Genomic DNA, 25,852 nt, shown 5'->3' with positions numbered 1-25,852 from the left:
TGTTTTTGGTATTTTTTCTATCATTTTGTGTAATTGTTGTTTTGTAAGTGCAGGTGGTTGTTTTGTGTATCTGATTTCCTTTTGAGTGTATTATGTGTATATGTTTTTGTGTATTGTTGTTGTTGCTTTGTGTATGTTATGTATATTATGTCGGAATTCATATTACTTCCAATTTCTTGAATTACAGTTTGTGGTGGATTTGTCTTGGGGGCCGTGCAGAATTAAACTGTGGGCCACATGTGGCCCCCGGGCCGCCAGTTGCCTATGTCTGCACTAAGGTATGATCAACTAAAAACATGTCATTTCAACATTACAGTATTGTTTCTTTATGAACTTCATGTTTATAGGAGCGTAGGACAGGATCAAGAAATAAAACAAGCCACATGTATTTGTCTAATGCATTTCATACACAAGACAATTCAATGAACTTTACATTATTAAAAAGTGCAACAGAAAAAACGTTTAACAGCTGAAAATCAATCAGATCATCTGTTTAAGAAAACACTTTACTGTCGACTAATAACTGTACAAATAAAAGCTTTCTGTGAAGCAAACACGAGCTTTTTTATTATAAATCACATGAAAAAAGACGATAGATTCACACTGTGAAACAAAGACTGAAATACAGGATTCACTGTGGAGTGACAGCGCCACCATGTGGTTAAATATAGATAGATACGTAGATCTGTACTGTAGATAGATAGATAGATAGATAGATAGATAGATAGATAGACAGATAGACATAGATAGATAGATAGATAGATAGATAGATAGATAGATAGATAGACAGATAGACATAGATAGATAGATAGATAGATAGATAGATAGATAGATAGATAGATAGACATAGATAGATAGATAGATAGATAGATAGATAGATAGATAGATAGATAGATAGATAGACAGATAGACATAGATAGATAGATAGATAGATAGATAGATAGATAGATAGATAGATAGATAGATAGATAGATAGATAGATAGATAGACATAGATAGACATAGATAGATACAGTATATAGATAGATAGATAGATAGACATAGATAGATAGATAGATAGATAGATAGATAGATAGATAGATAGATAGATAGATAGATAGATAGATAGATAGATAGATAGATAGATAGATAGATAGATAGATAGATAGATAGATAGATAGATAGATAGTAGATAGATAGATAGATAGATAGATAGATAGATAGATAGATAGATAGATAGATAGATAGATAGATAGATAGATAGATAGATAGATAGATAAATGACTCCTCTCTATCCTGACATTCTTATTGCACTCCCAACTCTTTCATTCTCATAAAACTTTTATTTTCTCCATCCCATCTTTCTTGCCACATTTCTACACTTTTCCTCCAAATTTCTAATTCAATTTATTTTTTACCCAGATTAAAATACATTTTAGTGTTTTGTTATTTAAGAGCTGTCTTAGCTAACCCTCCCACATTAGCAGGTACCCACAAAAACTTAACCAGCCCCCCTGATTTGTTATTTTTGTAACTGACTGAAGAACTTCTGTTTGATATGAATGATTGTAAACTGACCAGTACTAATGCTGAATCCATGCAGCTCAACACCATTTATTGCTTTGATCTTTCCACCCACTTTAACACTACCACTGCAACCATTTCCACTGTGTAGAACTTTAGATCCTTTGATGTTCTTCTACTTTATCCTTATTCCTTTAGCTGGCAGTGTTGGGAGTAACGCTTTACAAAAGTAACAAGTTACAGTAATATATTCCTTTTTTAGGTAACACAGTAACACAACGCATTACTGAAACAAAAATCAGAAACATATTACTCATTACAAATCTCCACTGATATCCAATGAAAACCAAAGGAAAAACACTGTAAAGTCTACCCATTTCTGCGCTGTAGAAGAAGAACCTCTGTAATGACTTCCTTCCTGCAAAGCGAACTGTTGATCATAACGCAACGCCATGGTAACGGACTACACATTTGTAAGGTTGAGTTACTCCCATGAATTCATCCATACCTAATGATACCTGAACATTAAAGCTTTCGTTTGTGTTTTTGTTTAATAGATACATTTTTGTTAGTATATTTTTATTTAAAAGGAAAGTGTTTGGTGGTGTCACATTTGTAGACATTAATCTGTAATAGTATCAATGTAATAGGATTAGTTATTTAAAATGGCTTCACATAACATAAATGTGGATTATCTAAAAGTAACTTAAAGTAATGTAATATTTTGGAGGTGGTAATATTGTAATACAAATGTTTTTGCCTGTAACTAATAATATAAAATGTATTACAATTATAGTCATTTGCTGAACGCTATTAGTCATCCCTGGCTTTGGTTTCTTGGCTCCAGCTGTGTTTCCAATACAGATTTTCACAAAATAAAAGCGATATTTTTAAATATCGAGAAAGTATAATTGCACTTTGAACGTGTTTCCATTGAACGTTGTTTTGGGCGGAAGCCTCGTCGTAATTACCCTGAAATCTCATCACACAAGTCTTCTCTGCAGAAAGAGGGACGCTCCTTATAACACTTCATATTCCTTTGTTGTTTCACTTCTAATGTGGCTCTAATACTATTAAAAGTTAAAAAAAAATAATGCTAAGAAATATCTGGATCTCCTTTTCTATCCACACGTACCGCGCAAGTGTTTTATTTTGGCCGGGAAACCCGTATTTTACCCCTCTTTCCTGCCATCTTCCCGTATTAGTATTTTCCCCTAAATGTCCCGTATTTTAATGTAATGATAATTAAAAAATGCCTTACTAAACTCAACGCTGTCACTAGCCTCACAAGAACTACCACCTGAAATGTTCTGGGTGGCAGTTCTCGCAAGATTAGTGTCGACAGCAGCAACAAACCCGCAAACAACTCAGAAGAGAGATGATGAATCTCTACGTCATCCTAAGAAACTATAGAGGCTAAAACTGTAGCTAACCCACATTCAGAACAAAAGACCCCAGTACACACACCTGGGGCCTCATGTAAATCATGTTGTCAGACAGATATCGTCATTACACCTGAACACTTCTCAGTCGAGAAATCGTCCAATGAGGCGTATAGCGCTCGTGCGTAAAATGGTAGGTCCCTCCTTTACTCAGCTCTGATTGGCCAGAGCTAAAGCCCACCCCCATAGTGTTTTTATCAACAATTTCTACAGGCTCTCAGCTTTCCATCGCAACGTTTTGATTGGTCAAAGCATTGCTGAATAACACACTTACGTAACTTCATCAAAGTGTAGAAAGAAAAATAGCATTACGCATGGCACAGCAGAACCCTGAATAAAAATGGTAAGTGTTTATTTCAAGCCAAAATGCAACATCTAGTGGTCAAACATAAGACTAATGATGATTGGAATCCAAACTTGTGGAAAGCTTTGGCACAGTTGTGGCAAAGTGCGTTTCCACCTGAACTTTTTTGGCCTAATGTTTATTATTTTCACCAAAGTTGCTGTAGTTGATGTTCATGTACATTAGTTCAATTATTTATGCTTTTATAGCAGAGGTTTTTTTGGCCATATCACAGATTTCTGTATTTAAAACATGATTTATTGTCACCCAGTATCGTATATTTCTAAAAATGTCACATAAACTGTAACCACTAAGGGTCCTACTTCAATATGAACAAAAACTAGCCACTAAGGTCATGTAGAATCTTTAAAAAACACAGTATATGATTTTTGGAGAAAAGAAGCTGGGTTTAGAAAAACACTGGTACGCAGACAAGGAGCAGTGAGGAGGAGCTGCAGCTCCTCAGCTCTCGTGCTGCTTCGCACTCTGAGCGTCCCAACAAGCGTCTGTGACATGCTCCTTCTGATCAGAGGCCAGAGGTGACGGAGGAGTGCGAGCTAACATGGAGGACCAGGTTCTGGATTGTTTCAGGGGTTAAACCTGGTCTTTTCCATCACAAAGGCTGCAGAGGAAGTGAAGTCGGCCAAGCGTTCCCTCACGGCCTTGCTGTCAATCACAGTAAGTGTCTGACCCTGGCTACGCCCCCTCCTCCTCTCACCCTGCACACAGGGTCTTTCTCATGCTGATCTAATGACTGTGGAGGAGATCTCATCACTATTAGCTTTTCAGGAGCTTATTTTAAAGCTTTTCTATTAGGCCCACAAGGACTGATGGAGAGCATGGAGAGCAGGGTTCGGTATCGGTTGGGTTTTATTCGATACCGGTGCCTACTCTGTATTTTTTTTAAACGGTTCCGGTGCCTAAATGGGTACTTAAAAAAATGAAATCCCACACTGTCAAAAAACAATACCCCTTTAGTTTCAGGGCCAAATTTAACACAAATATGAACTTAAATAATATATTTAGAAGTAATCTATGAAAATGTTAAATAAACACCAACATTTAAATAATATCAGTAGTAATAGGCACCAAAATGGTCTGGTTAGTGCCGTTTACGTCAGAATCTGTGCCATATTGGTACCGCGTTTCGGTACCCAACCCTAATGGAGAGGAGAGCCCCCAGTGGACTGGAGACATACTGCAGCTGTTAAAGGGGCGATATTATGAAAAAAATCATTCCTTTAGCTTCATTCAAAGGGACAAAGTTGAAAATGTTCTGTTTTCTCTCGCCCTTCTTATTCCACATTTTGTAAAAAGTCAGCTCCAAACGGGCCAGTTGGATTTTTCTCACATTGTGACGTCACAACACGGAAACTCCTCCTCCCGACAATCATGGCTCCTCCTACCCTACAATAATGGGAGCTCCTCCCTCTCAACCTACCTCACAGGTATCAACCTCTCAGTCGAGATGGTGCCAATGTGTCTGGTACGCCGCTTGGCTCTGCTGAGTTGTATTTGTTTTATGGTGATTTTAATTCTGTCACAAGGACTCGAATCCACTCACTGCTGGTGTATAATCGTCAAGAATTGCTTAAAATAAAGGAAACAGTGCAATCGTGTACTATTTGTGATGCAAACATTCTACTTGGCCGACCTACCCGAGCACCTGCTCCGGATGAATGCACCACAGCCCAGGAAGCGTAAATGCCTCGGAGTGCGATCCGGCCGGCTCGTGAAGCTGAAAGCATGGCTGGTTCTTTCTCCCAGTGCGGTGTGGTCCTCAGATCTTCCACAGAGTTACAGAGACTGCTATGTCTCGCTCCATTTGGCACTCGGAGTGCCCTTTATCGGACAATGGGAGGATCTCTGCGCCCTCACGGCTCCTCTTTCTGGGGCTCTGGTGGTGTGTCCCCGGCTAACCTCAGGCTGCTGAGCTGGTCAGCTCAGGTGGCTACCACAGCTTCTACAAGGTAAGCACTCATGAACTTGAGGTCTGTGGTGAATAAAACTTTCATCCTGCAGGACTTCTTTATATTGCATGCTTTGGATGTACTGTTTTTAACTTAGATCAATGCCGGTGAGTCTACTGTCCCAGAGCTACTACCTCCAAACTGTACTTTTATTAATGCACCGAGAACCACTAGTCATGTTGGAGGTATAGCAACTGTTTTAAAGAAGTCTGAGTGGTCTTTCTCTTTGTTTGGACTGTTGAGCTGTTTTGAGCTGTGACAGGCTCATTTACAGACCACCAAAGCACAGCAAGGACTTTATTAGAGACTTTTATGAAGGTGTTGCTTGTTTGCTCACCTGTTGTGACAGACTCTTCTAAGTGGTGATTGGGATGGAAATTGTCAATCTGATCTGGCAACAATGATTCCCGGTTTCATGTGAAACGGGGCAATTTTCTCTGTTAGACTGACACAGACCACAAACAAATGACTGGATGGTTTTATTTCACACTTTGTGTGCTGGTGGACACACACACAAAAAAACATTAGATAAAAAAATTTAAATTAAAAAAATTAAAAGATTCAAAATCAACCTTATCAACCACGGACAGGGTGTGATGCACAATCGGGGCGGGTCCAGCCCGTGGGCTGTAATTATGGCGCCCCTGTTCTAAGCCCATGGCCAGTGAGTTTTTGGACTTGGTGGAAGCTTTTAATTTTAAGCAACATGTCACACATTGTGTTGTGCTGTGGGTTCCCTGTCGATAATGTCGTTGTAAGAGATGCCGTGTTCGCTGACCACAGCCCTGTCATGTTTGATTTTACTTTGGAGTTGGAGGTTAAGCTGTCTCCTGTGCATCATGGTCGTGTTATTAAACCTGACACTGCTGCTGCTTTTTCTCCTCTTTTTACTGCGTCTGCACTTGATCAACTAAACTACGCTGTATTTATAGACACGGAGCAATTGATGAACTCTTTCATTTCCACCTGCTTTGAAGTCCTGGACAGTGTTGCTCCCCTCAGCTTCACGCTCGTTTTAAAACTATTGGTTCTGTTTTTAATTTGAGTCTGTCTCTGTCACTAGATCTAGTAATGGAAACTTGCTTCTCTCCTTTATTAATGATTTTTTTTTATCATTATTTATTTATGTTATTTCTTTTACCTTTCCTGCACATGCTGTCAGGTCAACACTACAAGAAGTGCAATCATTATGAGACAGCAAAGCATGTTTTGTTATTGCAATAAAATAAATGAATTTATTTGATTACATAATTGTGTCCATCACCAGCCCTCCCTAAGGAAGGGTAAGAAATACTTTTATATTATATATTATCCACTATTATAGGGAGGATGTAAAAAGAGAGGACAGTGTTACACCTGGGGGAGGGGGAATTGAACAGGGAGGAGAGTCTTGAGGTGGTAAATGGAAGGGTGGGGAAGAGTGGATTATTTTAAAGTGAGGCTGAGATGTGAAGTTGTAGTAGAACATTTTGTGCTTATTATGTTGGGTGAAGCTTAGCTATAATGGTGGTGGCTGTGGACAGGAGGAAGGAGTGAGTGGTAGTATCTAAAGCAGGTATTTGGGATTAACGTGTTTAAAGTAAAGCCCAGTATGAGTTTTATCCCACAGCCCAAGGCGTGCCAGTGCATCGTAGACCAATGTATGTGCAAGAACCGCTAATGTAAACCCAAGTGCTGCTCCAGAACCGAAGATGCAGCCAGGCCAGCAGAAAGAGTGGGTGCCAAGGAGCCCCAGGCCACCACCCCACGGCCGAGAAACCCCCCAGGTGTCCCCGAGATTCCAAGCCGAGAGGCAGCGCCCCCCATATACACATCCAAGAAAGCCACAAGGAGCCGAGGACCTCAACCCCAACCCCCAATCCCGAAGTTCCCCGGGTGGCGCTAACCCACCCCTGCCCAAGAACCGGCCAAAGTCCGGCAGGACCGCACAGCCCCAGAAGGCTGTGCGGTCGCCCCCTCCCACCATGGGGAGGGGGCGGCCGACAGCAACCTCAACCATTGGAAAAGCTAGCGCCGCCCCCAGGCAACCAGCATCATCCCGAACCCCCCCAAAACCATGCCTGCCCCACAGAGCATGGCGGCAACCCCCACCCCCCAGGCACAGCCGGGCATCAGCCACATCCCCCAGCGGTCCAGAGCGCGACCCCCGCCAAACGCCGGCCCAGAGCAGCCCGCCCCACCACAACAGGGAGCAGTCAAGCTGGAGAGAAGTCCGCACCCACACCAGGGTCAACCACACAATTATTTTAAACCGCTTAAGAGATCGCGTGGGTGTCAGTGAGACAGAATGGTCTGGGGGGTGGGTCCTTCTCCGTCAGGCTGGAATCTATCCTGAGACCCATTCTTTTTTCTCTGTACCTCCTCCCACGTGGAGATATTATTAAGAAGCATGGCATGTCTTACCATTTCTATGCCAATGACTGTCAAATTTACATGCCCATTGCCAAGAATGACCACAGCCCCCTGACACCCCTGCTGGACTGTCTATGTGACGTCAAGGCTTGGTTAGCCCAGAATTTTTCTAAATTGAATGAGGAAAAACAGAAATCGAGCTATTTGGATCAACTATCACTGACTTGGGATCACTCAAAAATTATTTGCATCCCAAAGTCACCAGCCTTGGCGTCACCAAAGGCAGCGATTTGAAACTTGATAAACAGATCAATGGTTTTATAAAATTGGGCTTTTAACATCTTCATCTTTTAACCAAAGTTTTTATCTTTTAATCTTTTCAAGCTAGTCGTGCATGCTTTTATTTCAAGTCATCTGGACTACTGCAATGACTTTAGTCGAGCATCAGCCATAAAGCACTTTCTCGCTTGCTGTTAGTTCAGAACTCTGCAGCACGACTTTTAACAGGAACCAAAACACGTGAACGTATCGCCCTAATCCTTTGCACTGGCTCCCTGTTAATGACTTTTGTTTTTAAAGCTTTAAATGGACTGACCTCTCAGTACATCGCAGACCTCATCCAGATTTACCGACTTCCGCGCACTCTGAGGTCTGAGGGTCAGCTGCAGCTTGAGGTTCCTAAGACAAACCGTAAAACCATGGGGGACAGTTTAGGGCTGACAACAGAGAAAACTCTGCCCCTCCACATCCGAACAGCCCCCATTGTGGAGTGTTTTAAATCTCATCTTAACACCCACTTTTATTCTCTGGCTTTTAGCACCACGTAAGTTGTGTGGTCCCCTGTGTCTTTTTATTTATTTTATTGTTTTTTTATATGAGTTATGTTTCTATTTATTGTTTTTAAATGTGTTTTTCTTTCTATTTATTATTTTATACTCATTTAGTGGTGGCGCTCATTTGCATTGTTTTGGTTTTATTGTTTTTATGATTTCATGTGCAGCACTTTAGAAACAGTTTGTTGTTTAAATGTATTATATAAATAAAGTGGATTCGATAAAACAAACACAACAAAGGCAGGTTGATATCACAGCCAATATTTTTATGATTAGTATAAAGATGAACCAAAAAACGCTCAAATTAGTTTCACTTTTAGTAGCCGTTATACTATACCACCTTGTATCGCCTTTATGTGATGATCTGACATGTTTGTGACCCAATGTGACGCAGCGGTTGGACAAAACAATGGACTATCATTTTAAATGGACTATTCCTGTGGTCAGTAGAGGTGAGGAGGAGAAGAAAGACCAGGCTCGAGGACTAACAGATTACACGTAATGGCGTTACGTAATCTGGACATGAAAATAATGTAACTAATTCTTTACAGTATGTAATCAGATTACTAATATTTTTTATATAAATGGGTTACTCAGTGGGATTACATTTTAAAAACAAGCGGAATATACACTGTGCAGCAGATACACACTGTGGGTGTGCACGCATTGCAACAATTCACGTCATTTCACCATAACAAATGAACACGTGAAACCAACGCTGCCTGTTTATCTTCATGAACGCAAGCTTTTACTGCATGGAAACTCCAGCGTCATTTTTCATTTCAATCCAAAACAGAAAATACTATCTCAGTGCAATGGAAATGTTGTCGTCATCCAGGGATTCCACATCCAATCTGAAGAAACATCTAAAGGTACATTTGCCGAAACACACAGAAATCCAGTAAAATAAAGTGAAACTTTGTTAGCTTGCTAACCTGTCAGTACTTCCACTTACTCGGAAAAACAATGGGGGGATTGGACTGCAGTCTATATCGTAACATCCGTACAATCGTTGTAAAGAAACTGGCTATCAAAAGAAAAAAAACAAACAAACATATATATATATACATACATATATATATATATATATATATATATATATATATATATATATATATATATATAGTATCCATACTGTGGAACTTCTTGTTGATGATGTCATAGGTTCTCTCAGAGTCTGCTCAGTGTTGACAGGTAGTCATGGTAAACCTGAGTTTACCATGTTACCATGACCGGAGTGTGTTAGCTGAGCTTGAGCTGCTTGGTGAAGGTCTGCGCTCTCCGAGTACTTTTCTAGTAAATGAGTAAATGTATTGATAATCTTATTTATTTAAACCACTGTGGGTTCTCTCACTCTGTGTTAAACTAAAACATTTCCTTTAATACAGTGTGACAATAAAAGGTGATTTTATGTTTGTTTAAAATAATACAGTGAACAGGTTACACGTATTCTATCATTTTGTGTCTTTATTTGCATGTTTGGTATTGAAGTAATCCAAAAAGTACCTAAAAGTAATGTGTTACATTACTTTAATATAGTGATACTTAGAGTAAGTTACTGATTCCAAAGTAAGTGATTTAAAGCAAGTAACCCTCCCAACCTCCCAATGCATTGTATTTTTGTTGTCACAGTGTGTATTTTTTTGTTCATTTAATCATTCCTGTGTATTCCTGTTGCTGTTTTGTGTGTTTTTGAAGTCATTTTATGGCTTTTTGTTGTCATAATGTCTGTTTTTCTTTTCATTTTGTAAGTTTTTATTATTTTGTGTGTTTAGGAGTCGTTCCTGTATTTTTATTGCCCTTTTGTGTATTTTGTCATAAGCTTTTTGTTGCTGTTTTGTGTGTTTTTTAAGTAATTTTCTGGGGTTTTTTTGTATTCATATTTTCTGTTTTTCTTTTCATTTTGCGTGTTATTATTATTATTTTGTGCGTTCTGGAGTCATTTCTGTGTGTTTTTGTTGTCATTTTGTGGAATTTTCTTTATTTTATGTGGTTTTTGTGTCATTACTGTGTATTTTCATTGCTGCTTTGTGTATTTTTATTGTTGTTTTGTGTATTTTGTTGCACTATTGTATACTTTTTGTAATGTTTTAAGCTTTTTGTTGTTGTCTTGTGTGTTTTTGTTGGTGTTTTTTAGATTTTCTGAGTCATATGTGCAGAATTAGACTGAGGGCCAAATGTGGCCCTTGTGTTGTGCTTTTGTGAATGGATTGTGTGCTAACGTTCAGCCTGTGTGTGCTGGATCTGAAACTAAAACGATGTGAAGTCCCTTTGTGAAGCTGGACGTTTGATTTGAAGCAGAGAAAGAGCTCAGGAAGGCTCGGTGCTGAGGAGGGAGGAGCCGTTTCACAGCCTCTGCTTTTCCTAAATACTCCATGGAAACAAAGTATTCAGTTAGAACGTCACAGAGGTGTTGAATCACGCTGAAACAGACGAGTACAAACAGTCAAAGGAAACGTTGAAAGAGGGGAAGAAAGGACAGAAAGAGAGAGTTTGATGTTCACTTATATACAAGCAGTGAATGATGTGTTCGACCAACATTCAGTAGAGTCACACATTAACAACCTGACTGTTTCATTCAAACGTTCATTAAAGCACTTTTCTAAACACTTTGATTCTTAATTAAATCAGTCATGTTGCTACTGATCACATACTGGGCACCGGTGGCTGCTTTTCAAACTAAAATACCTGAAAAAGTAGTAGGAATAAACTACATTTCATTCTTCAAACCCGTATTCCATTTTGGCGACGTCTGTATCTGCTCTACGTTACGTTTGCTTCACTTCCTGTTTGCCCTTTTTGCTCAAACCAATCACTCTCTAGCAAACATAAATGACACAATGACCCAAAATGAACACAAAAATACACAAAACAAGATCCACAGTGAAGTCGTTCCAGGCTAGACGTCGCCTGCCTGAAAACTCGATTCCATTGATTTTCATCGACTTAAACATGTTTTGAAAAGTATTAAAGTTAAGTCCGACCTGTGAGGTCGAACATACCGCAGCGTTTCTCAACTTTTTGTTTCAGAGGCTCGAGGGGCCTGATTTCCTCTTATTGGGCTAACTTACAGGATTTCATCGGTGTGTGCTGCTTATACTGCAGCAACAGTGTTGTTATTGGTCTGAATTATGGATTTAAATTTTTCATATTTTTAAATAATTATTTCTTTATTGTGAGGTGCTCTACACCGGCGGTATCCAACCTTTTTCAGCTCATGAGCTACTTCTATCACAGACAACTCTTTGCAATCTACCTTTTACATTAGGGATGTAACGATTCACTCAACTCCAGATACAATTCCATTCACGATACTGGGTTCACGATACGATTCTCTCACCATTTATTTTACAAAATGGGACTGTAGACAAATAATGATTGAAAAATATTCCTTTATTTTTTTGGGGAAAAAAAATTAAAAAATACTGTACTATTTTCCTTTTATATTTCATTGTCAAAAGAATTCCTTGATAAACTATTCAAAACAATGCAATTTAACTAAAAATAAATCTTGAATGAAATAAATAAAGGAATAATACAAATGAAAAATAAGCCTATTAATTTAAATTCTGGTTCTGTAGTAAACAATGCAAAACTGCATAATAGTTCTTTTTCTTTTCAAAAGTGCAACTGAAAATGTATTTTGTGCCTTAACAATTGGACTTAAAAAAAAAACAGTCTGCACTGTATTTACGTCAGATATTTGTTTGGACCAGCAGAGGGCGCTGGTAATCCAGTGGTCGGTTGGGATGCAGATATTATGTGCAGTGAAGGAGAGATGCTATGCTAGCAGACAGAGCTAATAGAAAAAAATGTGACTTTTACAGATATTCACATATTACAGATATTCTTTCGGTGTTATAGGGGTAAGGAATCATTTATGAACATGTTTAAGAGTAGAAGGCGGCCAGAAAGAAAGTAGTAGCAGATTCCGTCCGCTGCCTCAGCATTTGGACAAGATAAGGATATATATATATATATATATATATATATATATATAAAAGATATATATATATAAAAGATATATATATATATAAAAAGTACTGCAATTCAATTTTCAGAGAATCGATGTGAACCGTGATACCTATGAATCGATTTTTAACTGCCTTACATTAATCGTTACATCCCTATTTTACAGTTATAACTGTAAATACTATAACAATTTTGTAATTATCAAATATTTGTAAATTAAAATACATTAATAATATTGAAGCAGTCAAACTTAAAACTGAAAAATGTAATTACAATCAATAAAATATTTTTTTAAATAAACTTTGTCAAATATACAGTAAAAATGTAGCATTTCCATTTCATCATGGCAGTTTGTTTATCTCAGATCATCTCAGCTGCTCACTTCATAAAGACTCACAGGTTAAAGAATCGAGTCTTTGACCTGAATCAGAACACACTAATGACTCGTCTGCTTTAACCAGAATCATGAGTTCTCTGAGAGGCTGTTGTTCATAGAACAGAAAAGTAAAATCAGGAAAACTCTAGAAAATCTGAAACAAACAAAGGAAAACACAGAGAATCTAGTAAAGAGGAAATGAAAGAATGAACAGACGTGATGTTTTATTACAGAGTTCTACAGCAGGTGAGTGTGTGGGGGATGAAACATGTAACGGTGGAGCTCACTTTGTTCTTTAAAATAACTTCAATGGTTTCCACACATACTGTATAGGTTGTCTGATGATGCTCTAATGAATGTACTGAGGAGACTCTTCTTCTACTGATTATTACAGGTTGTAAATGAACACATTACCAGAGTCCAGGTAGACTGGACATTATGAAACCAAAGAAACACCAAAAACATACAACAGTATATAGACATTACTACAGTTATGTACAGAGAGAGTAGGAGCAGCATTTTTCATTCCACAATTTAGTACCAACAGTAAAAATGATCAGTGAGGGTGTTTCAGTGTGTACGAGAGAAATGACAGCTTTGATACGAGCGCAGAAAAAATAAACCACTAAAGACAGTCATTTGTAGGCTTCCTCCCAAAAACTTCTGGAAGCTACACACACACGTACGCACACACACGCACGCACGCACACACACGTACGCACACACGCACACACAAAAACACACACATACACACATACACTCACAGACACACACACACAAACACACACACACACAAATACACACAAACACACACACACGCACACACACACACACACACACACGCACGCACGAGCACACACACGCGCACACACACACAAAAAAACACACACACAAACACACACACACACACACACACACACGCACACACACGCGCACACACAAACACACACACACAAATACACGCACACGCAAGCGCACACACACACGCGCACACACACACGCACACGCACGCACACACACACACACACACAAACACAAAGACACACACATGTACACACACGTCTTTTATTCTGGTTGTTCTCCAAATGTCTCTTCCTTTTAAATCTTGCTTTGCTCTTTTAACCGTTGTGTCTAGTGCTGTGACGGAGAATTCTCCTGATGAAATGTCAGTCATTGCACTTTTACTACAGAGGACATGAACATGCGTGGAATGTACCAGTCACGTCACACTCTTAAAGTTCTAAAGCTTCAACACAGAGCCAAGAGAATATGCCAAAGTGTACAAGTTCTCTCAGAACACTTTAGATTACAATATGCTCAAAGGTGATTATGGATTTTTGACCAAATGAAGCACAAATAATGTACATACTTCAGCTTTAAGGTGCGTTCACACAGAATGCAAGTCAGTTCTGTTGACTAGATCATGGTTTTTCAACCACTGTGTGCCGTGAGAAATGATCAGGTGTGCTGTGGGAAATTATTCATTTTTACCTAATTGATCTAAACACTCCTAATGTTTACCAACAAAGAAACAAAATGTAATTATATAAATATATTGTAAATGTATTTACTACTAATAATATATATATTATATAAGTATAATGTAAAATTTAATCATGTAAAAAATAAACATTATAAAACCAAATAACATTTAACAGAATAAAATTAAATTAGTTCTAACATATTTATTGTTATTCAAGACACTTTGATAAGAATGACTGCATTTTGTTAATTACACTTTTTATTTGAAAAAATAAATATATCCATCCATCCATCCATCCATCTTATTATTTTATTTATTTATTCAGTTCATTTCCGACATGGTCGCATTCACAGAAATTCATTTGACATTCAGAGTATCTTCTGCCGGATTTTTATTCTTTTAGATTGAATTTACTGTTGTTCATTTGATTCCTATGTATAAGAATGATTGCAGATTGTTAATAGCACTTTTTACGTATTAGAAAGAAGAAATATTAAATTTCATAAAAATGTTTCTCTTTGTGTTATTTGATTGCTATTCAAAACACTTTGATAAGAATGGCTGTATATTGTTATATAGGCAGCATGGTTTCATTTTTTTAGCATTTTTGGCTGGTGGTGTGCCTTGAGAATTTTTTTTGATTAAAACATGTACCTTGGCTCAAAAAAAGTTGAAAAACTCTGGACTAGAATACATTCAAAATCAATGCAAAAGATGGGATTCAAACTCGCAGTCTGAGTTGCTGGAAGTCGTTCAAAGTTGAAAGTTTTGAACTTCAAGCGACTTCTAATGACGTTGTGTTGTGAAATACAAGCAGCCAAACAAGTTTATTCTCCTGGTTTTCCTGCCAGTGAAGCCGTGACGTGCCGTGACCACTAGGGTTGGGTAGGCAGGGCGTTCCAAATGGAGACCACCAATGACAATTCCATATGTTTCTGCTGACAAGTGTTAATTCAGTTCAATTCAACTTTATTTGTATAGCACAATTTACAACAAAGTCATCTCAATCCGCTTATGAAAATTTAAAATTCATAATAAGAAAGAAAAAACCTAACAAGAGCCACATGAACAAGCATTTATCCATCTAACAAAATCAACATCATAAACACCATTAAAGAAACATAAACAATTATTTAATATAGCCTCCATACTCTCCCAACAAGATATATCTCATAACTCGGCAGAATATCTGTTGTTTGTGTTGGAAACACAGAAACATGGAGAAAATGACAACAACAACAACAACTCAGAACAGCCTCAGTGAGGAGCATCCGCAAAGTCAATCCTTCCTTTTGTTCCATTCACTGTAGAAACTACCAACTATGTTCTGATCTTACCTTTGCTGAAGGTCTGGTAACTCAGGTGTTGTTCTCCATCTTTTAAAAGCTGTTGTTTTTCCTCAAAAAAAGTTTCTCTATCATCTCTAGCGCTGTCATCCTGACTGTAGTGTTATCCCGCCCACTAGCTAGAGAACGTAGCAGCAGCGGTCACGAGATATCAATTCACTAATGCACTGTGAACTTAGGTATAGCATTTAGCATAGCGCGTTTACATCCAAAAGCAGCGTAGAAAGCTGTCTTTGGACGTAAATGGTTTTCATCTTGGGGAACTGACTGCGCATGTACAAACACATAAAAACACACTATGGGAACAGAGGCAAAGCAACAACATACCTTTGAGAAGGGGTGTGGCCTCCTCCTGCCTTACAGAAGTTAGGAAATAGCGATGTTCAGTAATTTGGGATATGAAAAGCACAAAATGGTGATACTTTCAAACTTATAGGTATTGTAGGCTATCGGAAATTGAAAGAATAAATAATTTATAATTTTATTATAATTAAAACAAATAATCAAAATATCAATTCACCCTTGGGTAGGCACTGCCTACCTTGCCTACCCTGACTGCACGTCACTGCAGTGAAGTCGTCGATGACATCGTCACATTTCCTCAGTGAATCTGAAGTTGAAAGAAAGAATATGAACCCACGAGCTAGTCTATCAATCAAACCAAGTCATAGGATATGCATGATCTGATTAGAAATTGATAAATATTTAGATATTTATTTATAATTTAGAGATATAATTTAAGATGGATCTTCAAACACTGGCTTACCTCTGGCGTTTCCATGTTTTCCTCCTCTTCTTTCTGTTTTTTTTCTTCTTTTTAGAGATCATTAGTTTGGTTGTTTAGACATGACGCCACGTGGTGCAGCAGTAAACAGTAAACAACTGGTCCAGCTGCCTGGGCCACCTCTGACAACCTGTCAATCGATTTGGGGGGGCGGGAGTAACACTTTTTTTTTTTTTTTCATTAAAACTATTAATAATACTACCAAGTTTAGTTTTCTAACAATATCAGCGCTTTGATTGTTTAATTAATAAAAGAAAAAAATACAATTAAAAAAAAAAAGAAAAAGAAACTTTTTTCTGTTTTTTTCCCCCCAATTTTGTGACCCTAGCATTTGTCTATACTGTCTATGCCACGGGCCGGCCCTGAGCTGCAGCATTCTGAATGAACTGAAGACTTTATAGTGAGTTACTAGGACATCCTGACTGTACAGAGTTACAATTTAGTCTATAACAAATGCATGAATTAGTTTTTAGCATCACTCTGGGCCAAGGTATTCCTGATTTTAGAGATATTACGGAGGTGATTTGTTTAATATGTCAACTGTTCTGACCCAGCGGCTCACTCACGCAGCCAGGATCAGACAGAAGCTGATAGTAAGGAGAGGGGGAGGGCTTACACGGACCTACAAGTAATGATGATTGGCTGAAGATAGAGTGAAATTTCATGGTAAGCCAATGAGTGACAGAGTTTAGGTAAGTGGGCGTGGCTACCAGGCTTGTGCTGACAGCGAGGAGACAACAATGTGGAGCCTGGAGCAGTTTTTTGATTTAAAACTGGTGTTTACAGTGTGGAAGTACAATCACTACTTCAGCCTGCTGCTGTAAAAAGAAACAAATACATGTCAAGTGTCCTCTTCATACGTCATATGCACAGCGCTACTAAGCTAGTGGCCAAAACAAATAACACCATTAGGGCTGCACAGTGCTGTTAGTAGAAACCAGGTGACATCAGAGAAGGACATGAAGTGCTCATGAGCGCTAAAAATATTAAAATAAGCACCACATCCAAATGGGTTAGTGATCATTTGAATACTACTGCATAACTGTCAAGTATCCTGTTTTGGCTGGGCAACTCCTGTATTTTACCCCTCTTTCCCGACATCTTCCTGTATTAGTATTTTCCCGTACATATCCCGTATTTTAATGTAATAATAATTAAAAGATGCCTTACTAAACTGAACGTCGTCACTAGCCTCGCGAGAACTCAAACCTGAAATGGCCTGAGTGGCAGTTCTCGCGACATTAGTGCTGACATCAGCAATAAACCTCAGAAAAGAGATGATGAATGAAGACGTTCTGGTGAAAAAAACCAAAGAACTCATTTAAATACGTTGTAAAATGTGACAGAGAGTTTACCTTCCTAAAGAGCAGCAGGATATGACATATATATATGGAGCTGTTTGTTGCATCAGCAAATTTAACCCAGAATTGTTTTTCTGGTCAGACTTTATTTGAAATAAAATTATCTAGATTTATGTCATAAATCACCATTTTGGGAAATATATTGATATGAGTTTTGGTCCATATATCCAGCTCTAGTAGGAATGTTCACAGCATTTCAATGTTAATAAAGGTCGACCTACCAGATTATAATCACATTATTATATTTAGTAAGTGGTTGATAAGTGGCTATTTTAGATTTATTGTACACTTGTATTAAAATATAAGAGATACTGGAGCTTGGTTGGGGGGTGGGACGACTGGTAGTGGGCGCCAGAAAATTTCCCTTATTTTCAAATCCAAAACTAGACAGTTATGAACTAGTGTTAAACTGATCTATTAAAGTGAACCACTACTGTTTACAGCAGAAATGTTATAGTGAAACTTGTGGGTTTTTTTCTTTTTCATTTTATGAAGTCAGATGTTATCTGTAGGTTTTCTTTAACTGCCAATTTTGTATTGAATCTTATTTTATCAGAAAAAATATTTGTCCCATGACTCAGACATTAAATAAAATGAGCGCCACCAAGAAACAACCTCTGGTGCTCTTTGAGAACCAGATCAAAATCGTTGCGTTCACCCCTGGTTATGACCAGTGTTTGGAATAACAGCGTTTAAAATAATGGCGTTATTTTTTTTTCTGTAACGGGGTAATCTAACTAATTATTTTTTACATTTAACCTTACTGAACGTTAAATGTGGTGCGTTACATACACTGATTGAATAAACTGTGATCTGAAAACACCCCTGGCTTCTTACTCAGCTGTAGTGAGGAGGTGGGTTAAAAACAAGGTGAGAGATTATGATTGGCTAAGGTGCGTCATGTTTCACGGTAGCCAATCAGAGCCAGTGTTTTTACACATGTGCCACACACACACAACCACTACAGATTTGATGAAGCAGCAGAGATGGCGAGTGGGGAGAAGCCTGATGAAAAGTTGTCATTTACGTGTGAAGCTTAGCTATAATGGTGGTGGCTGTGGACAGGGGGAATGAGTGAGTGGTAATACCTAAAGCAGGTATTTGGGATTAACGTGTCTAAAGTTAAGCCCAGTATGAGTTTTTCTCACATCCCAAGGCGTGCCAGTGGATCGTAGACCAGTATATGTGCAAAAACTGCCTCTGCAAACCCAGGAACAGCCCCGGGCTCGCAGATGCAGCCAGGCCAGCAGAAAGAGTGGGGGCCAAGGAACCCCAGGTCATCCCCCCCACGGCCGAGCAGCCACCGCCCCCCACACAAACACATCCTAGGAAGCCCCAAGCAGCCGAGCACCCAGCGCATCCCGCCACCGACCCCAACCCCCAGTTACTTTTATTAGTGTTGTGTTCAAGACCACACTATCCGAGACCAAGACTTGCCTGAGACCAGAATGCACCGAGACCAAGACAAGACCATAAACATTTTTTTTTTAATTCAAAAAAATATATAAATAAACAAAATTATGACAAGGTTCAACAGTTAAATAACATTCTCTCTTTAATATTAAATACTAAAAAGGTGCCTGCAAAAAATGAACTCAAATATTAAACTACTACTGCTACTGATAAATTCACAATTATTCTACATATTTGAAAACAATATTTTTATGTCAGCTGAATGTACAGCAAGTGTTTACAAGTATTTCTACCAAGAAATAACATGTCTGTCACCTACACACCACAGTGTTTCCTCTTTGCTCTGCTTTTACAAACGTATTCTTTATGGTTCGTGAAACCAAATTTCACAACCAACAAGTTAGCGGACATGTTTAGCTCCGCCTCTCTCTCCTGCTTGTGTGTGTGTGTGTGTGTCACACACATCACTCAGTCACATTAAGGAAGGTTGTGGATTATAGAATGAATAAAGGATTGTTTTATCCCGTTCTTCTCCGTGTTATCATCACATTAAAAAAAAAGTTTAAAAATAGCAGGAATTAGTGCTGGTCTCCAACGGTCTTGACGGAAAATCCAGAGTCCGAGACGAGACCGAGACCTTTCAAATTTGGTCTCAAGACCAACACCAACACCAACATCAGAGCTTTATGTCATAACTAGGGCTGTAGATAATGTTCAGAAGTGTGATGTGTTAACCTTAAGTGTACAATACAAATACCTAAAGGATTATATAGTGAATTACATTAAGATACTAGACAGGTAGTGTTTGTTCAAACAATAATATTGCTAAAGTAGATTCTTTATAAATGATCCTGTGTTTAATAACTTTGCAACAGAAATAGTTTTTACATTTAAAAGTATTTTGAGTACATTTCAGAGCCTGTACTTTTTACTTTTACATGAGTAGATATTTGGATCAGTACTTTTTACTTTTACTCAAGTCGTTTTTTTACATATGTATTTTACTTCTATTCAAGTGAGGAATCTGGGTATTTTTGCCATCTCTGGAAATATATAACATACTGTCTATGGAAATATATCTATCCTAAAGGATGTAATTGGTAAATGAAAGGAATGCATTTATCATTAATAATCTTTATTTAGCTTTAGCACTTGCTCAGATCCGAGCAAGAACAAAACCTGGTCCCGACCAGGTTAGTCGTTCAGCGTAAGTTACCATGGTGATTTAACCCTGTAAGACAGTAGAAAGCTTTGCAGCACACACTGATTAAATTCCGGAAGTTTGTGCAATAAGAGGTAATCTAGCTTTGTAGTATAGGCCCTTACATGTCCTTACTTTCCTCAGTCTAGATCAAGGTTTTCCAACCTGCGGTTCATGCTTGTTTTTTTACGAACTGAAGGAATGTTTTTGTGGGGGTTTTTTCATCTAATTTAGTATGTTTATTGTTGTTGTTTTGGGGGTTTTCTGTAATTTTCAGTTTGTTTGTTGTCATTGGAGTATTTTTCTGTTTTTGGTTGTCGTTTTGTGTGTTTTTGTGATTGTGTTTGTTTTGGGGGCCGCACGTGGCCCGCGAGCCGTGTCTGTATACACTCTTCATGTATTTATTCATTCATTTATTTTCTGTGTTTACTGAATCGTCAAAGTGGCATCGCGCTGCCGACGCAGGCAGCCACTGGCGGCCCTCGTGCACGAGCGTAGCGCGCAGATCGGGGGCGCGCACGCAGGCGTCCAGCTCTGCCTGACTGTAATCAGTTAAATAGCAAGGACGCGGGAGCGAGCGGACGGACCGTGCTCGAGGACTCCTGCCTTCCAGGATTAGCACGCGCTACCGAGCACCGACGGCCACCGACAGGTAAGGTCAGTCCGACCCACACGTGACATTATGGAAGAGCCACGGACACGGCACGAGACCGACGCGCTAAGTCTACGGCTGTCCCGCGGGAAAGTGGCCTTGTTTTTCCTCCCGGTAAAGACGGAAAAAAGAAGGAGTGGGGGCGGGGGGTGGAGCAGAAAAGAGGGGAGGGGGGCTCCCTTTGTGTCAGCGCCCACGATGCCCCCCCCACCCCCACCCCCCATAAATACCCGTCTGTCCGTGGTCAGTGAACGCATCACCCCCTCCTCTCCTCCGATGTGCGCCTCGTGCTGACCTACCTGTGTTTATTTATTTATTTATCATACAGAGCGTTTATTCATCTGTATAGACAGATGTATAGATGTAGATTGTGAATAGATAAATAGGTGTACTATGTGTCTAAATAGATCTATAGATGCAGTGTGTATAGATAAATAGATTGTGAATAGATGGAGATTATGTAGAGATATATAGATGTAGTGTGTGTATAAATAGATCTATAGATGTAGATTGTGTGTATATATAGATACATGTAGATTATGTATAGATGTAGATTGTGTATAGATTTAAAGCTGTAGTGTGTATAAATAGGTGTAGATTGTGTATGATTAGATCAATAGATGTAGTGTGTATGTATACATAGATGTAGATTATATATAGATGTAGATTAGGAGTGTGACAGTATCTCAATATGATGATATATCGCGATGTTTCGTCTCGCAATACGTTATCAATTCACTGGTGCCAAACATTGATATTTATTTTTTTATTAAAATATATATATATATATATATACTGTATAATCCTTCCTATTGCACAAATTAAGTATAAGGCCCTATAAAATCCACGTTAATGGAATCACGGACAAAATCAAATGGACAGAATCGGCATGAAATGCGTCACTGTGAGAAGAAAGGAACCTTTTTTTATGGGGAATACGTGTTTCTGGGGAGCGCTTATTAGGCGCACCGCCCTCCTCCTCCCGTCTTGGCTGCATTAAACAGCTCCTAATCCATCTGAAACCCAGTTTAAACTGGCAAAAAACTACACAATCAGTGACTCCTACATACAGAGTCCACCAGTGCCTGCTTAACTTTAATGTGCCTCAGAAACGTCCGTTTCTCGTGTCGAGCAGCAGCTTCACCTGTTCAGTGTGTTCACATCTCATCAGAGCTACAGAAGATGTTGTGGGCGAGACCATCAATGTCAGGGTTGAAATATTTATTTTTCATATGCAGTGAAGTTTTCATAAAACAAGTTCATTCAGCGCTGATATGTGTCCATGTTTACAGAGAAGATGATAATATTAGCACTGAAATGACTCTTTTCTGCATTCATTTTGTTTTTAATGATTTAAAGTTAATTTGCACATTATTAACAATATTTTGGTGAATCATGATTTAGTATCAGTTTTCCCTTAAAGACTTAAACATAACACAAGGTCATGTGACTAGTTGTGGTCAGTGTGTGTTAAGAAGAGTCAGTGTACTGTACACACTGTGTTTTACTCCCCTGTTATTCATGTGAAAATAATTGACAATGTTTTGTAATTCCTGTGAAATGGATTCAGTGCAGTAGTTAAATTCTGAATTTATTCAGTGACAGATATCGTGATGTATCGCGGAATCATTTTCCCGTGATATATCGATTATCACTGTATAGCGATATCGTTATCACAAAATATTGTGATATATTGTATCATGAGGAACCTAGCGATACCCAGCCCTAATGTAGATTGTGTATAGGTCTATAGATGTAGATTGTGTATAGATAAATGTAGATTGTGTGCAGATGCAATTATTACGACAGTACCGATTTAAAAAAAACAAAAAAATAGGAAAAAAACAGGAGAAAATCCCCCGACTTTGCTGAACACGGAGCGTAGGGGGCGCCATTGCTTCATAGGGGAGCAAAATTACAACGTTGGGGCCCCTACAATCAACAGCGCTGGTGAGAACCCTGATATTGATTGTGATTTAACCGTTGTGCACTCCTTTAAATGTACATACGTTTGTACACCTCGTATACACAAACGGTTCGTCTCATAAAAGTGCAATAAAAATGTCATGATTTTTTTTTACTTCCACCGCATCAGATTTTTTTCAACTACTTCAGACCTATCCATAGATATAACATGTATTATACATTTCAAACCATTTCATGTTTCTATTGACTTTTTATCACGAGAACCTCAATTTTTTTCAGCAGGAAAAACACTAAATATGCAGTATTTCCAAAAATGAGGGTTAAAGTGAAATATTTGTGATGAAAAATATTACAGCCTTGACCGTGTCATTAATTGATAGCATAATTTTATTTAATGCATTATTATTTTCGGCACAAGGACAGTTTTAAAGAAAAAAAAATACACTTGTACACTTTTTATATTTTACAAGATTAGAAATCCAGGCCTTCAGTGAAATTTCCGCAGTTGGTAGGAGGTCATTACACGTAAACATATTTTCCTTTTATTTTTTGAAGGTAGAGGCTCTGATCTATTCGGTATTATTGAAAAAGCATTATGATATGTCATGATTACAGTATATGAAAAATATGTGGTTACAATGGGAGTCAATGGGGCAAATTTGGTCACAAGGTTACTAAGTGTCAGTATGATGCATATTTCATTTTCTATACACTTCCAATACACGGGACTTTGGAATCGAGCAAATAAAAATATAAAAACAATAGTGGCAAAATTTCATACAACGATCCTTTAAAATCAAAAAATATTGAGAGGCAAACAAATGAAAACACCCAAAATGTAACGTACCACACACAGCATTGCACATGGCACTGCAAAGACCTGATTAAAAATGGATGTTTTTATTTAAAGCCAAATTGCAACATTTAGTGATCAAACATAAGACTAACAATGACTGGAATGAATTTGACTGACACTACAGTTACAAACGTGGAGAACTTTGGCACAGTTGTGGCACAGTGGGTTTCTGCCTGAACTTTTTTGTACAAAAACATGTCTCTGGCCTAATGTTTATTATTATCATCAAACTTGCTGCAGTTGATGTCCATGTACATGAGTTCAGTTATTTCTGCTTTTACAGCCTTTAATAATGATAATTGGCTTTATATTTGACGTAAATCTCTAGGTTTTTTTAAGTGGACTACAGATTTATGTATTGAAAACATGATTTATTGTCACTCTGTATCATATATTTTCAAAATGTCACATCATCTGTAACCACAAAGGGTCCGACTTCAATCTGAACAGAAATTAGCCATGTTGGTCATGTAGAAGCTTAGGAAAATGTTATTTGTTATGGGTATGGGATTCTGGGAGAAAAGGGTCTGGGGCTTAAGAGGTCAGAGAAAGATGATGAAACAGAAATGGGTAACCTCAGATTTAAAAATGTAAAATCAGAGTGAGATGAACCATTGAGGCTCAGCACGTCCAACATCACTGAAGAGTAGATTAGAATGGCTTGTGTTAGAGCTTAAATCCAACCTTTCTATGGAAGTGTTCAGTGAAACCTGGCTCTAATCCTCCTCCTCCCCCCCTCCAGGGCCCACGATGTCCAGTGAAGTACAGAGACCGGACGACAGTCCCAGCACCAGCGGGGGAAGCTCAGACATTGAACAAAGGGAATCAGTACCGGCCGAGCAGGAGCGAGAGCGTGAACAAGCACAGCCCAAAAAGAAAGAGACCAAGATCTCCAGTAAAACTGCTGCTAAACTGTCCACCAGCGCCAAAAGGTGAGAGAAAAACATGGAACATGTTCAAACACTTAGAATACGCCACAGTCTACTGCAGATATGGACGACTGCTCACTGACGCTGTGTGAGCTCCCAAAGGAATGCACAAAATCACCCAGAAAAATACACTTAATTCACACCAAAAACACACTAAATGACAACTAAAACGTACAAGACAACAACAAAAAAAACAAACAGACTCATAAACCACACAAAATGACTAATTTACGGCAAAAACACTAAATGATACACAAAAATACATACTGTATATGACAAAAAACATCCATAATGACAGAAACACACAAAAAAGACAGAAAAATACACAACACAGCAAAAATACACAAATTTACTGCAGAAATACACTAAATAAAAAGCAAAATGTACAGGGATGTCCTGATAGAACTTTTGCACTTCTGGTACGATACTGATATTGCAGCTCTGCGTATTGGCCGATGCCGATATTGATGCGATTTCAGCATGAATCCTACATGCTTCTATTACTCTTTATATTGTGTGGAATGTTAGAAAAGGCTTGATCAAGTGATGTCACTCAAACAGAGAACATTGGTCAGCAATTAAAGTTCACTTCAGTTATTTTTTATTGTCAGTATATGGTGGGAACAACTGAGGGCGGGGACAAAAACAACAAATACGTATCTTAGCGCTTATATCGTAGGTTTTAGATGCAGTCCGATAAAATCCAATATTCCTTTTCTGGCTGATATCGGACCGATATCCGACATCAATATCGGATCGGGACGCCCCTAATTACCATGACTACCTGTCAACATTGAGCTGTAGACGCTGAAAGAACCTATGACATCATCAACAAGAAGTCCCACAGTGTGGATGGGAAATTTAATGCAATATATATTTATATATATATTTAATTTTTTTGTAGCCAGAACATCACCAAAAATGTAATCAGCTGTTCCTTGTCCCATTTGTCAATTTTCCTGAAAATTTCATCCAAATCTGTTCATAACTTTTCTAGTTATCTTGCTAACTGACAGAGTCAAATGGAGGGTAAACATAACCTTACTGCTGTGTGCATCATGCTTGGCAGAGGTAATAACAGGAAAAATACACTAAACTCAGCAGAAATACA

General features: G+C 38.4%; 2 protein-coding genes across 5 annotated transcripts in view; both read left to right on the top strand.

Moving 5' to 3' along the window:
- LOC114477622 (NACHT, LRR and PYD domains-containing protein 3-like) overlaps window positions 1-25,852 on the top strand; it is a 425,926-nt gene that overhangs the window by 300,979 nt on the left and 99,095 nt on the right. The window lies entirely within an intron of this gene.
- The window catches only part of ube2e2 (ubiquitin-conjugating enzyme E2E 2), a 46,249-nt gene continuing 41,271 nt past the window's right edge, over window positions 20,875-25,852 (top strand). For 3 of the 4 annotated variants that reach the window (XM_028470056.1, XM_028470054.1, XM_028470057.1), the window contains exons 1-2: window positions 20,875-21,030; window positions 24,555-24,744. In XM_028470056.1, coding sequence (XP_028325857.1) covers window positions 24,563-24,744 — 182 coding nt within the window. In that variant the 5' untranslated portion in view covers window positions 20,875-21,030; window positions 24,555-24,562. Of the gene's footprint in view, window positions 21,036-24,554; window positions 24,745-25,852 lie in introns of all 4 variants that reach the window. The other variant, XM_028470055.1, reaches the window with a different exon arrangement.

Source organism: Gouania willdenowi, chromosome 16, assembly GCF_900634775.1.
Source record: "Gouania willdenowi chromosome 16, fGouWil2.1, whole genome shotgun sequence".
Lineage (NCBI taxonomy): Eukaryota > Metazoa > Chordata > Actinopteri > Blenniiformes > Gobiesocidae > Gouania > Gouania willdenowi.
This window is presented reverse-complemented; position numbering and strand designations above follow the sequence as displayed.